The 13,348-nt window shown below is 42.5% G+C and overlaps 1 protein-coding gene across 1 annotated transcript in view; it reads right to left on the bottom strand.

Annotated features, from left to right (window-relative positions):
- Positions 1-12,774: 12,774 nt before the first annotated feature.
- Positions 12,775-13,348, bottom strand: part of LOC139763962 (EF-hand domain-containing protein 1-like) — a 121,965-nt gene continuing 121,391 nt past the window's right edge. The window contains exon 6 of the mRNA XM_071690443.1: positions 12,775-12,820. Within this exon, the coding sequence (XP_071546544.1) occupies positions 12,775-12,820 (46 nt within the window). The remainder of the gene's footprint in view (positions 12,821-13,348) is intronic.

Below are 13,348 nucleotides of genomic sequence, written 5' to 3'. Positions count from 1 at the left end.
TAGTGGTTCCAACAATGTTGTATGGTTGCGAGGCGTGGGCTATGGATAGAGTTGTGCGCAGGAGGATGGAAGTGCTGGAAATGAGATGTTTGAGGACAATGTGTGGTGTGAGGTGGTTTGATCGAGTGAGTAACGTAAGGGTAAGAGAGATGTGTGGAAATAAAAAGAGCGTGGTTGAGAGAGCAGAAGAGGGTGTTTTGAAGTGGTTTGGGCACATGGAGAGAATGAGTGAGGTAAGATTGACCAAGAGGATATATGTGTCGGAGGTGGAGGGAACGAGGAGAAGAGGGAGACCAAATTGGAGGTGGAAAGATGGAGTGAAAAAGATTTTGTGTGATCGGGGCCTGAACATGCAGGAGGGTGAAAGGAGGGCAAGGAATAGAGTGAATTGGAGCGATGTGGTATACCGGGGTTGACGTGCTGTCAGTGGATTGAATCAAGGCATGTGAAGCGTCTGGGGTAAACCATGGAAAGCTGTGTAGGTAATGTATATTTGCGTGTGTGGACGTATGTATATACATGTGTATGGGGGGGGGGTTGGGCCATTTCTTTCGTCTGTTTCCTTGCGCTACCTCGCAAACGCGGGAGACAGCGACAAAGTATAATAAAATAAAATAATATATATATATATATATATATATATATATATATATATATATATATATATATATATATATATATATATATGACTCATTTCCATTCTGTACTCAGTCTCTCCTGGTACTTCCTCACACAGGTCTCCTTCCCAAGCTCACTTACTCTCACCACCCTCTTCACCCCAACATTCACTCTTCTTTTCTGAAAACCCATACAAATCTTCACCTTAGCCTCCACAAGATAATGATCAGACATCCCTCCAGTTGCACCTCTCAGCACATTAACATCCAAAAGTCTCTCTTTCGCACGCCTGTCAATTAACACGTAATCCAATAACGCTCTCTGGCCATCTCTCCTACTTACATAAGTATACTTATGTATATCTCGCTTTTTAAACCAGGTATTCCCAATCATCAGTCCTTTTTCAGCACATAAATCTACAAGCTCTTCACCATTTCCATTTACAACACTGAACACCCCATGTATACCAATTATTCCCTCAACTGCCACATTACTCACCTTTGCATTCAAATCACCCATCACTATAACCCGGTCTCGTGCATCAAAACCACTAACACACTCATTCAGCTGCTCCCAAAACACTTGCCTCTCATGATCTTTCTTCTCATGCCCGGGTGCATATGCACCAATAATCACCCACCTCTCTCCATCAACTTTCAGTTTTACCCATATTAATCGAGAATTTACTTTCTTACATTCTATCACATACTCCCACAACTCCTGTTTCAGGAGTATTGCTACTCCTTCCCTTCCTCTTGTCCTCTCACTAACCCCTGACTTTACTCCCCAGACATTCCCAAACCACTCTTCCCCTTTACCCTTGAGCTTCGTTTCACTCAGAGCCAAAACATCCAGGTTCCTTTCCTCAAACATACTACCTATCTCTCCTTTTTTCACATCTTGGTTACATCCACACACATTTAGGCACCCCACTCTGAGCCTTCTAGGAGGATGAGCACTCCCCGCGTGACTCCTTCTTCTGTTTCCCATTTTAGAAAGTTAAAAAATACAAGGAGGGGAGGATTTCTGGTGAGAACAATGGAAGTAAGGGGAGTGGGGGAGGAATGGGATGTATTTAGGGAATCAGTGATGGATTGCGCAAAAGATGCTTGTGGAATGAGAAGAGTGGGAGGTGGGTTGATTAGAAAGGGTAGTGAGTGGTGGGATGAAGAAGTAAGAGTATTAGTGAAAGAGAAGAGAGAGGCATTTGGACGATTTTTGCAGGGAAAAAATGCAATTGAGTGGGAGATGTATAAAAGAAAGAGACAGGAGGTCAAGAGAAAGGTGCAGGAGGTGAAGAAAAGGGCAAATGAGAGTTGGGGTGAGAGAGTATCATTAAATTCTAGGGAGAATAAAAAGATGTTCTGGAAGGAGGTAAATAAAGTGCGTAAGACAAGGGAGCAAATGGGAACTTCAGTGAAGGGCGCAAATGGGGAGGTGATATCAAGTAGTGGTGATGTGAGAAGGAGATGGAGTGAGTATTTTGAAGGTTTGTTGAATGTGTTTGATGATAGAGTGGCAGATATAGGGTGTTTTGGTCGAGGTGGTGTGCAAAGTGAGAGGGTTAGGGAAAATGATTTGGTAAACAGAGAAGAGGTAGTGAAAGCTTTGCGGAAGATGAAAGCCGGCAAGGCAGCAGGTCTGGATGGTATTGCAGTGGAATTTATTAAAAAAGGGGGTGACTGTATTGTTGACTGGTTGGTAAGGTTATTTAATGTATGTATGACTCATGGTGAGGTGCCTGAGGATTGGCGGAATGCGTGCATAGTGCCATTGTACAAAGGCAAAGGGGATAAGAGTGAGTGCTCAAATTACAGAGGTATAAGTTTGTTGAGTATTCCTGGTAAATTATATGGGAGGATATTGATTGAGAGGGTGAAGGCATGTACAGAGCATCAGATTGGGGAAGAGCAGTGTGGTTTCAGAAGTGGTAGAGGATGTGTGGATCAGGTGTTTGCTTTGAAGAATGTATGTGAGAAATACTTAGAAAAGCAAATAGATTTGTATGTAGCATTTATGGATCTGGAGAAGGCATATGATAGAGTTGATAGAGATGCTCTGTGGAATGTATTAAGAATATATGGTGTGGGAGGAAAGTTGCTAGAAGCAGTGAAAAGTTTTTATCGAGGATGTAAGGCATGTGTATGTGTAGGAAGAGAGGAAAGTGATTGGTTCTCAGTGAATGTAGGTTTGCGGCAGGGGTGTGTGATGTCTCCATGGTTGTTTAATTTGTTTATGGATGGGGTTGTTAGGGAGGGGAATGCAAGAGTTTTGGAAAGAGGGGCAAGTATGAAGTCTGTTGGGGATGAGAGAGCTTGGGAAGTGAGTCACTTGTTGTTCGCTGATGATACAGCGCTGGTGGCTGATTCATGTGAGAAACTGCAGAAGCTGGTGACAGGAGTTGTGGGAGTATGTGATAGAATGTAAGAAAGTAAATTCTCGATTAATATGGGTAAAACTGAAAGTTGATGGAGAGAGATGGGTGATTATTGGTGCATATGCACCTGGGCATGAGAAGAAAGATCATGAGGGGCAAGTGTTTTGGGAGCAGCTGAATGAGTGTGTTAGTGGTTTTGATGCACGAGACCGGGTTATAGTGATGGGTGATTTGAATGCAAAGGTGAGTAATGTGGCAGTTGAGGGAATAATTGGTATACATGGGGTGTTCAGTGTTGTAAATGGAAATGGTAAAGAGCTTGTAGATTTATGTGCTGAAAAAGGACTGATGATTGGGAATACCTGGTTTAAAAAGCGAGATATCCATAAGTATACTTATGTAAGTAGGTGAGATGGCCAGAGAGCGTTATTGGATTACGTGTTAATTGACAGGCGCGCGAAAGAGAGACTTTTGGATGTTAATGTGCTGAGAGGTGCAACTGGAGGGATGTCTGATCATTATCTAGTGGAGGCTAAGGTGAAGATTTGTATGGGTTTTCAGAAAAGAAGAGTGAATGTTGGGGTGAAGAGGGTGGTGAGAGTAAGTGAGCTTGGGAAGGAGACTTGTGTGAGGAAGTACCAGGAGAGACTGAGTACAGAATGGAAAAAGGTGAGAACAATGGAAGTAAGGGGAGTGGGGGAGGAATGGGATGTATTTAGGGAATCAGTGATGGATTGCGCAAAAGATGCTTGTGGTATGAGAAGAGTGGGAGGTGGGTTGATTAGAAAGGGTAGTGAGTGGTGGGATGAAGAAGTAAGAGTATTAGTGAAAGAGAAGAGAGAGGCATTTGGACGATTTTTGCAGAGAAAAAATGCAATTGAGTGGGAGATGTATAAAAGAAAGAGACAGGAGGTCAAGAGAAAGGTGCAAGAGGTGAAAAAAAGCGCAAATGAGAGTTGGGGTGAGAGAGTATCATTAAATTTTAGGGAGAATAAAAAGATGTTCTGGAAGGAGGTAAATAAAGTGCGTAAGACAAGGGAGCAAATGGAAACTTCAGTGAAGGGCGCAAATGGGGAGGTGATAACAAGTAGTGGTGATGTGAGAAGGAGATGGAGTGAGTATTTCGAAGGTTTGTTGAATGTGTTTGATGATAGAGTGGCAGATATAGGGTGTTTTGGTCGAGGTGGTGTGCAAAGTGAGAGGGTTAGGGAAGATGATTTGGTAAACAGAGAAGAGGTAGTAAAAGCTTTGCGGAAGATGAAAGCCGGCAAGGCAGCAGGTTTGGATGGTATTGCAGTGGAATTTATTAAAAAAGGGGGTGACTGTATTGTTGACTGGTTGGTAAGGTTATTTAATGTATGTATGACTCATGGTGAGGTGCCTGAGGATTGGCGGAATGCGTGCATAGTGCCATTGTACAAAGGCAAAGGGGATAAGAGTGAGTGCTCAAATTACAGAGGTATAAGTTTGTTGAGTATTCCTGGTAAATCATATGGGAGGATATTGATTGAGAGGGTGAAGGCATGTACAGAGCATCAGATTGGGGAAGAGCAGTGTGGTTTCAGAAGTGGTAGAGGATGTGTGGATCAGGTGTTTGCTTTGAAGAATGTATGTGAGAAATACTTAGAAAAGCAAATGGATTTGTATGTAGCATTTATGGATCTGGAGAAGGCATATGATAGAGTTGATAGAGATGCTCTGTGGAATGTATTAAGAATATATGGTGTGGGAGGAAAGTTGCTAGAAGCAGTGAAAAGTTTTTATCGAGGATGTAAGGCATGTGTACGTGTAGGAAGAGAGGAAAGTGATTGGTTCTCAGTGAATGTAGGTTTGCGGCAGGGGTGTGTGATGTCTCCATGGTTGTTTAATTTGTTTATGGATGGGGTTGTTAGGGAGGTAAATGCAAGAGTTTTGGAAACAGGGGCAAGTATGAAGTCTGTTGGGGATGAGAGAGCTTGGGAAGTGAGTCACTTGTTGTTCGCTGATGATACAGCGCTGGTGGCTGATTCATGTGAGAAACTGCAGAAGCTGGTGACTGAGTTTGGTAAAGTGTGTGGAAGAAGAAAGTTAAGAGTAAATGTGAATAAGAGCAAGGTTATTAGGTACAGTAGGGTTGAGGGTCAAGTCAACTGGGAGGTGAGTTTGAATGGAGAAAAACTGGAGGAAGTGAAGTGTTTTAGATATCTGGGAGTGGATCTGGCGGCGGATGGAACCATGGAAGCGGAAGTGGATCATAGGGTGGGGGAGGGGGCGAAAATTCTGGGGGCCTTGAAGAATGTGTGGAAGTCGAGAACATTATCTCGGAAAGCAAAAATGGGTATGTTTGAAGGAATAGTGGTTCCAACAATGTTGTATGGTTGCGAGGCGTGGGCTATGGATAGAGTTGTGCGCAGGAGGATGGATGTGCTGGAAATGAGATGTTTGAGGACAATGTGTGGTGTGAGGTGGTTTGATCGAGTAAGTAACGTAAGGGTAAGAGAGATGTGTGGAAATAAAAAGAGCGTGGTTGAGAGAGCAGAAGAGGGTGTTTTGAAATGGTTTGGGCACATGGAGAGAATGAGTGAGGAAAGATTGACCAAGAGGATATATGTGTCGGAGGTGGAGGGAACGAGGAGAAGAGGGAGACCAAATTGGAGGTGGAAAGATGGAGTGAAAAAGATTTTGTGTGATCGGGGCCTGAACATGCAGGAGGGTGAAAGGAGGGCAAGGAATAGAGTGAATTGGAGCGATGTGGTATACCGGGGTTGACGTGCTGTCAGTGGATTGAATCAAGGCATGTGAAGCGTCTGGGGTAAACCATGGAAAGCTGTGTAGGTATGTATATTTGAGTGTGTGGACGTATGTATATACATGTGTATGGGGGGGGGTTTGGGCCATTTCTTTCGTCTGTTTCCTTGCGCTACCTCGCAAACGCGGGAGACAGCGACAAAGTATAACAATAATAATAATAATATATGACTCATGGTGAGGTGCCTGAGGATTGGCGGAATGCTTGCATAGTGCCATTGTACAAAGGCAAAGGGGATAAGAGTGAGTGCTCAAATTACAGAGGTATAAGTTTGTTGAGTATTCCTGGGAAATTATATGGGAGGGTATTGATTGAGAGGGTGAAGGCATGTACAGAGCATCAGATTGGGGAAGAGCAGTGTGGTTTCAGAAGTGGTAGAGGATGTGTGGATCAGGTGTTTGCTTTGAAGAATATATGTGAGAAATACTTAGAAGAGCAAATGGATTTGTATGTAGCATTTATGGATCTGGAGAAGGCATATGATAGAGTTGATAGAGATGCTCTGTGGAAGGTATCAAGAATATATGGTGTGGGTGGCAAGTTATTGGAAGCAGTGAAAAGTTTTTATCGAGGATGTAAGGAATGTGTACGTGTAGGAAGAGAGGAAAGTGATTGGTTCTCAGTGAATGTAGGTTTGCGGCAGGGGTGTGTGATGTCTCCATGGTTGTTTAATTTGTTTATGGATGGGGTTGTTAGAGAGGTGAATGCAAGAGTTTTGGAAAGAGGGGCAAAAATGAAGTCTGTTGTGGATGAGAGAGCTTGGGAAGTGAGTCACTTGTTATTCGCTGATGATACAGCGCTGGTGGTTGATTCATGTGAGAAACTGCAGAAGCTGGTGACTGAGTTTGGTAAAGTGTGTGAAAGAAGAAAGTTAAGAGTAAATGTTAATAAGAGCAAGGTTATTAGGTACAGTAGGGTTGAGGGTCAAGTCAATTGGGAGGTAAGTTTGAATGGAGAAAAACTGGAGGAAGTAAAGTGTTTTAGATATCTGGGAGTGGATCTGGCAGCGGATGGAACCATGGAAGCGGAAGTGAATCATAGGGTGGGGGAGGGGGCGAAAATTCTGGGAGCCTTGAAAAATGTGTGGAAATCGACAACATTATCTGGGAAAACGAAAATGGGTATGTTTGAAGGAACAGTGGTTCCAACAATGTTGTATGGTTGCAAGGCGTGGGCTGTGGATAGAGTTGTGCGCAGGAGGGTGGATGTGCTGGAAATGAGATGTTTGAGGACAATGTGTGGTGTGAGGTGGTTTGATCGAGTAAGTAATGTAAGGGTAAGAGAGATGTGTGGAAATAAAAAGAGCGTGGTTGAAAGAGCAGAAGAGGGTGTTTTGAAATGGTTTGGGCACATGGAGAGAATGAGTGAGGGAAGATTGACCAAGAGGATATATGTGTCGGAGGTGGAGGGAACGAGGAGAAGTGGGAGACCAAATTGGAGGTGGAAAGATGGATTGAAAAAGATTTTGAGTGATCGGGGCCTGAACATGCAGGAGGGTGAAAGGCGGGCAAGGAATAGAAAGAATTGCATCGATGTGATATACCGGGGTTGACGTCCTGTCAGTGGATTGAATCAGGGCATGTGAAGCGTCCGGGGTAAACCATGGAAAGCTGTGTAGGTATGTATATTTGCGTGTGTGGACGTGTATGTATATACATGTGTATGGGGGTGAGTTGGGCCATTTCTTTCGTCTGTTTCCTTGCGCTACCTCGCAAACGCGGGAGACAGCGACAAAGCAAAAAAAAAAAAAAAAAAAAATATATATATATATATATATATATATATATATACATATATATGTAAGTAGGAGAGATGGCCAGAGAGCGTTATTGGATTACGTGTTAATTGACAGGCGTGCGAAAGAGAGACTTTTGGATGTTAATGTGCTGAGAGGTGCAACTGGAGGGATGTCTGATCATTATCTTGTGGAGGCTAAGGTGAAGATTTGTATGGGTTTTCAGAAAAGAAGAGTGAATGTTGGGGTGAAGAGGGTGGTGAGAGTAAGTGAGCTAGAGAAGGAGACCTGTGTGAGGAAGTACCAGGAGAGACTGAGTACAGAATGGAAAAAGGTGAGAACAATGGAAGTAAGGGGAGTGGGGGAGGAATGGAATGTATTTAGGGAATCAGTGATGGATTGCGCAAAAGATGCTTGTGGCATGAGAAGAGTGGGAGGTGGGTTGATTAGAAAGGGTAGTGAGTGGTGGGATGAAGAAGTAAGAGTATTAGTGAAAGAGAAGAGAGAGGCATTTGGACGATTTTTGCAGGGAAAAACTGCAATTGAGTGGGAGATGTATAAAAGAAAGAGACAGGAGGTCAAGAGAAAGGTGCAAGAGGTGAAAAAAAGGGCAAATGAGAGATGGGGTGAGAGAGTATCATTAAATTTTAGGGAGAATAAAAAGATGTTCTGGAAGGAGGTAAATAAAGTGCGTAAGACAAGGGAGCAAATGGGAACTTCAGTGAAGGGCGCAAATGGGGAGGTGATAACAAGTAGTGGTGATGTGAGAAGGAGATGGAGTGAGTATTTCGAAGGTTTGTTGAATGTGTTTGATGATAGAGTGGCAGATATAGGGTGTTTTGGTCGAGGTGGTGTGCAAAGTGAGAGGGTTAGGGAAAATGATTTGGTAAACAGAGAAGAGGTAGTGAAAGCTTTGCGGAAGATGAAAGCCGGCAAGGCAGCAGGTTTGGATGGTATTGCAGTGGAATTTATTAAAAAAGGGGGTGACTGTATTGTTGACTGGTTGGTAAGGTTATTTAATGTATGTATGACTCATGGTGAGGTGCCTGAGGATTGGCGGAATGCGTGCATAGTGCCATTGTACAAAGGCAAAGGGGATAAGAGTGAGTGCTCAAATTACAGAGGTATAAGTTTGTTGAGTATTCCTGGTAAATTATATGGGAGGGTATTAATTGAGAGGGTGAAGGCATGTACAGAGCATCAGATTGGGGAAGAGCAGTGTGGTTTCAGAAGTGGTAGAGGATGTGTGGATCAGGTGTTTGCTTTGAAGAATGTATGTGAGAAATACTTAGAAAAGCAAATGGATTTGTATGTAGCATTTATGGATCTGGAGAAGGCATATGATAGAGTTGATAGAGATGCTCTGTGGAAGGTATTAAGAATATATGGTATGGGAGGAAAGTTGTTAGAAGCAGTGAAAAGTTTTTATCGAGGATGTAAGGCATGTGTACGTGTAGGAAGAGAGGAAAGTGATTGGTTCTCAGTGAATGTAGGTTTGCGGCAGGGGTGTGTGATGTCTCCATGGTTGTTTAATTTGTTTATGGATGGGGTTGTTAGGGAGGTAAATGCAAGAGTTTTGGAAAGAGGGGCAAGTATGAAGTCTGTTGGGGATGAGAGAGCTTGGGAAGTGAGTCACTTGTTGTTCGCTGATGACACAGCGCTGGTGGCTGATTCATGTGTGAAACTGCAGAAGCTGGTGACTGAGTTTGGTAAAGTGTGTGGAAGAAGAAAGTTAAGAGTAAATGTGAATACGAGCAAGGTTATTAGGTACAGTAGGGTTGAGGGTCAAGTCAATTGGGAGGTGAGTTTGAATGGAGAAAAACTGGAGGAAGTGAAGTGTTTTAGATATCTGGGAGTGGATCTGGCAGCGGATGGAACCATGGAAGCGGAAGTGGATCATAGGGTGGGGGAGGGGGCGAAAATTCTGGGGGCCTTGAAGAATGTGTGGAAGTCGAGAACATTATCTCGGAAAGCAAAAATGGGTATGTTTGAAGGAATAGTGGTTCCAACAATGTTGTATGGTTGCAAGGCGTGGGCTGTGGATAGAGTTGTGCGCAGGAGGGTGGATGTGCTGGAAATGAGATGTTTGAGGACAATGTGTCGTGTGAGGTGGTTTGATCGAGTAAGTAATGTAAGGGTAAGAGAGATGTGTGGAAATAAAAAGAGCGTGGTTGAGAGAGCAGAAGAGGGTGTTTTGAAATGGTTTGGGCACATGGAGACAATGAGTGAGGGAAGATTGACCAAGAGGATATATGTGTCGGAGGTGGAGGGAACGAGGAGAAGTGGGAGACCAAATTGGAGGTGGAAAGATGGATTGAAAAAGATTTTGAGTGATTGGGGCCTGAACATGCAGGAGGGTGAAAGGAGGGCAAGGAATAGAATGAATTGCATCGATGTGATATACCGGGGTTGACGTGCTGACAGTGGATTGAATCAGGGCGACAATGCAAAATAAATAGATAAATAAATAAAATATATATGCATTCATTCATTTATTTCATTATACTTTGTCGCTGTCTCCCACGTTAGCGAGGTAGCGCAAGGACACAGACGAAAGAATGTCCCAACACACCCACATACACATGTATATTCATAAACGCCGACATACGCACATATACATACCTATACATTTCAACGTATACATACATATACATACACTGACATATACATATATACACATGTGCATATTCATACATGCTGACTTCATCCATTCTTGGCACCACACTGCCACACATGAAATGCTCCCCCCCCCCCCCTCTCCTCCTCCTCCTCCTCCTCCTCCTCCTCGCGCACGCGCACAACAAAGTCCACAATCGTTCACACTCAATCTCTATTTGTCATGTGTAATGCACCGAAACCACAGCTCCCTTTCCACATCCAGGCCCCACAAAACTTTCCATGGTTTACCATAGACGCTCCACATGACCTGGTTCAATCCACTGAGAGCACCGTATTGTTCCAGTTCACTCTATTTCTTGCACGCCTTTCACCCTCCTGTATGTTCATGCCCTAATCGCTCAAATCTTTTTCAATCCATCCTTCCACCTCCACTTTGATCTCCCACTTCTCATTCCCTCTACCTCTGACACATATATCCTCTTTGTCAATCTTTCCTCACCCATTCTCTCCTTGTGACCAAACCATTTCAATACACTCTCTTCTACTCTCTCAACCACACTCGTTTTATTACCACACATCTCTCTTACCCTTTCATTACTTACTCGATCAAACCACCTCAAACCACATTATGTCCTCAAACATCTCATTTCCACCACATCCACCCTCCTCCGCACAACTCTATCTACAGCCCACGCCTCACAACCATATAACATTGTTGGAACCACTATTCCTTCAAACATACCCACTTTTACTCTCCAAGATAACGTTCTCGCCTTCCACACATTCTTCAACGCTCCCATAACCTTCGCCCCCTTCCCCACCCTGTGACTGACTTCCGCTTCCACGGTTCCATCCGCTGCCTAATCCACTCCCAGATATCTAAAAGACTTCACTTCCTCCAGTTTTTCTCCATTCAAACTTACCTCCCAATTAACTTGTCCTCAACCTTACTGTACCTAATGACCTTGCTCTTATTCACATTCACTCTCAGCTTTCTTCTTTCACACACTTTACCAAACTTGGTCATCAACTTCTGCAGTTTCTCACCCGAATCAGCCACCTGCGTTGTATCATCAACGAACAACAACTGACTCACTTCCCAATCCCTCTCATCGATAACAGACTGCATACTTGCCCCTCTCTCCAAAACTCTAGCATTCACCTTCACTCACCCCTGCCGCAAACCGACATTCACTGGGAACCAATCACTTTCCTCTCTTCCTACTCGTATACATGCCTTACATTCTCGATAAAAACTTGTCACTGCTTGTAGCAACTTACCTCCCACACCATGTACTCTTAATAGCTTCCACGGAGCATCTCTATCAACTCTGTCATATGCCTTCTCCCGATCCCTAAATGCTACGTACAAATCTATCTGATTTCTAAGTATTTCTCACATTCATTCTTCAAAGCAAAGGGAGATGGAGTGAGTATTTTGAAGGTTTGTTGAATGTGTTTGATGATTGAGTGGCAGATATAGGGTGTTTTGGTCGGGGTGGTGTGCAAAGTGAGAGGGTCAGGAGAATGATTTGGTGGAATTTATTAAAAAAGAGGGTGACTGTGTTGTTGACTTGTTGTTGAGGATTTTCAGTGTATGTATGGTTCATGGTGAAGCGTCTGAGGGTTGGCAGAATGCATGTATAATCCATTTCTTTCTCTATGTGAATTTTCATAACTTAATCATGATGGTTATTAGTCTATTGGTATCTGTGAGTTTCTTTTCAGCTACTTTCTGAGACAACAGACACATTTTTATTTTATCATTCCACTGCCTTTTCTTAATTTCAGAAGCAGACCATTTATTACAAACTGGCACATACGTTCCCTCTACTGCTTTGAAGGTTTTACTGAAGCTTTTCTAAGATATGTTCATGTTGCTTTCTTTGATCGAATCATCCCAGGTTTGCCTGTCAAGACTAACGTGAAGATCATTAAACTTGGCAAATTTAAGATTGGGTATTTTTTGGTGACTCACAATGACCAACATTACATGCAGCGTTGAAAGTGAACTCAAAAGTAATTGTCAGTCATTATTTGTACCAAACTTTTCTCCAACTACAACAATATTAATGAGATCCTCATTTGGTCAAAGAACTAAATCTAATAGATACTTGTAATGAAAAGTTTTCTCAACTAATTGGATCAGGGCACTAGCAAGCAAATTCAGGCACAGCTACTAGAAACGATTCTCCCCATTTAGACAGAGATATGTCAAAGTCTCCCACAACGATAGAATCTTGTTCTTCACAAATTTCTGCCAAGTGATCATGAAATCTAACTTCTACCTCAACCTATAAACAAATTTTGTTGTTATTTATCTTTAATTTCTAAAAAACTGTAGTTGACATTATCCACAGCTATAACTTCTTTAGTATAGGATTCAAATGAGCTTTAACAAAGAGCAAAACACAGCCACCTATTTTTTCCTCCTGTCTCTATGAAACAGCATACCCTAGAATTGCATATTTGGTCAGGAAATCTCTATTGTTGAATCCTAATCATGATTTGGAAATGGCAATCATATCATAATTTCCATCTAACATTGTTACCTCTAACTCTTGACACTTAATATGTATACTTAATCATTAACATAAGATAGATCTAGATGAGACTGAGACCTATCTTGAAGGGCACTTAGAGGGTCTGCCTGACAGAGGCTGCATTTCTTACCAAAATGCACCTATTTGATAATTACACTAGAGAAACTGTTACTGGCTAAATCAAATATATAAAATGAGGTTATTAAGCAAATGAAGGTGCCCTGGGAGAAGAGGAGAGCTAACTTTGTACAGGTGACAGTAAATACAGAGACTAAACCTCGTAGGTAGAAGCAGTGAGTAAACAGGACTAATAACCCAAGGGGGTAAAATAGAGAGTACGCAATAGGATCAACCTTGTAAAAGAAATGAGGAGCTCAGTAAATGTAACCTAAAATCAAGAGTAAGTAGGGAATATGGAGAAAAAAGATGAATATAAAAACATGGATGATTGTGACATACTGTAACATGATGTTCATTCAGAGGAAAGACATTACACAATTAAGCAGGATTGCAGTACAAATACTCCTGTGAAAATGATTAAGTTCAAAGGAAAAAAAGAGACCATTCATGATATACATTTCTTTTGTCCTCATAAAAAATCAACATTAGCATGAAATGCAGCAAAATACCTTGTGGACATCACTGAGGCTAAGTATCAGAGAGGTCAG

The sequence above is a fragment of the Panulirus ornatus genome, chromosome 48 (assembly GCF_036320965.1).
Source record: "Panulirus ornatus isolate Po-2019 chromosome 48, ASM3632096v1, whole genome shotgun sequence".
NCBI lineage: Eukaryota > Metazoa > Arthropoda > Malacostraca > Decapoda > Palinuridae > Panulirus > Panulirus ornatus.
The sequence above is the reverse complement of the archived record's forward strand: the minus strand, read 5'-3'. Positions and strand labels throughout refer to the sequence as shown.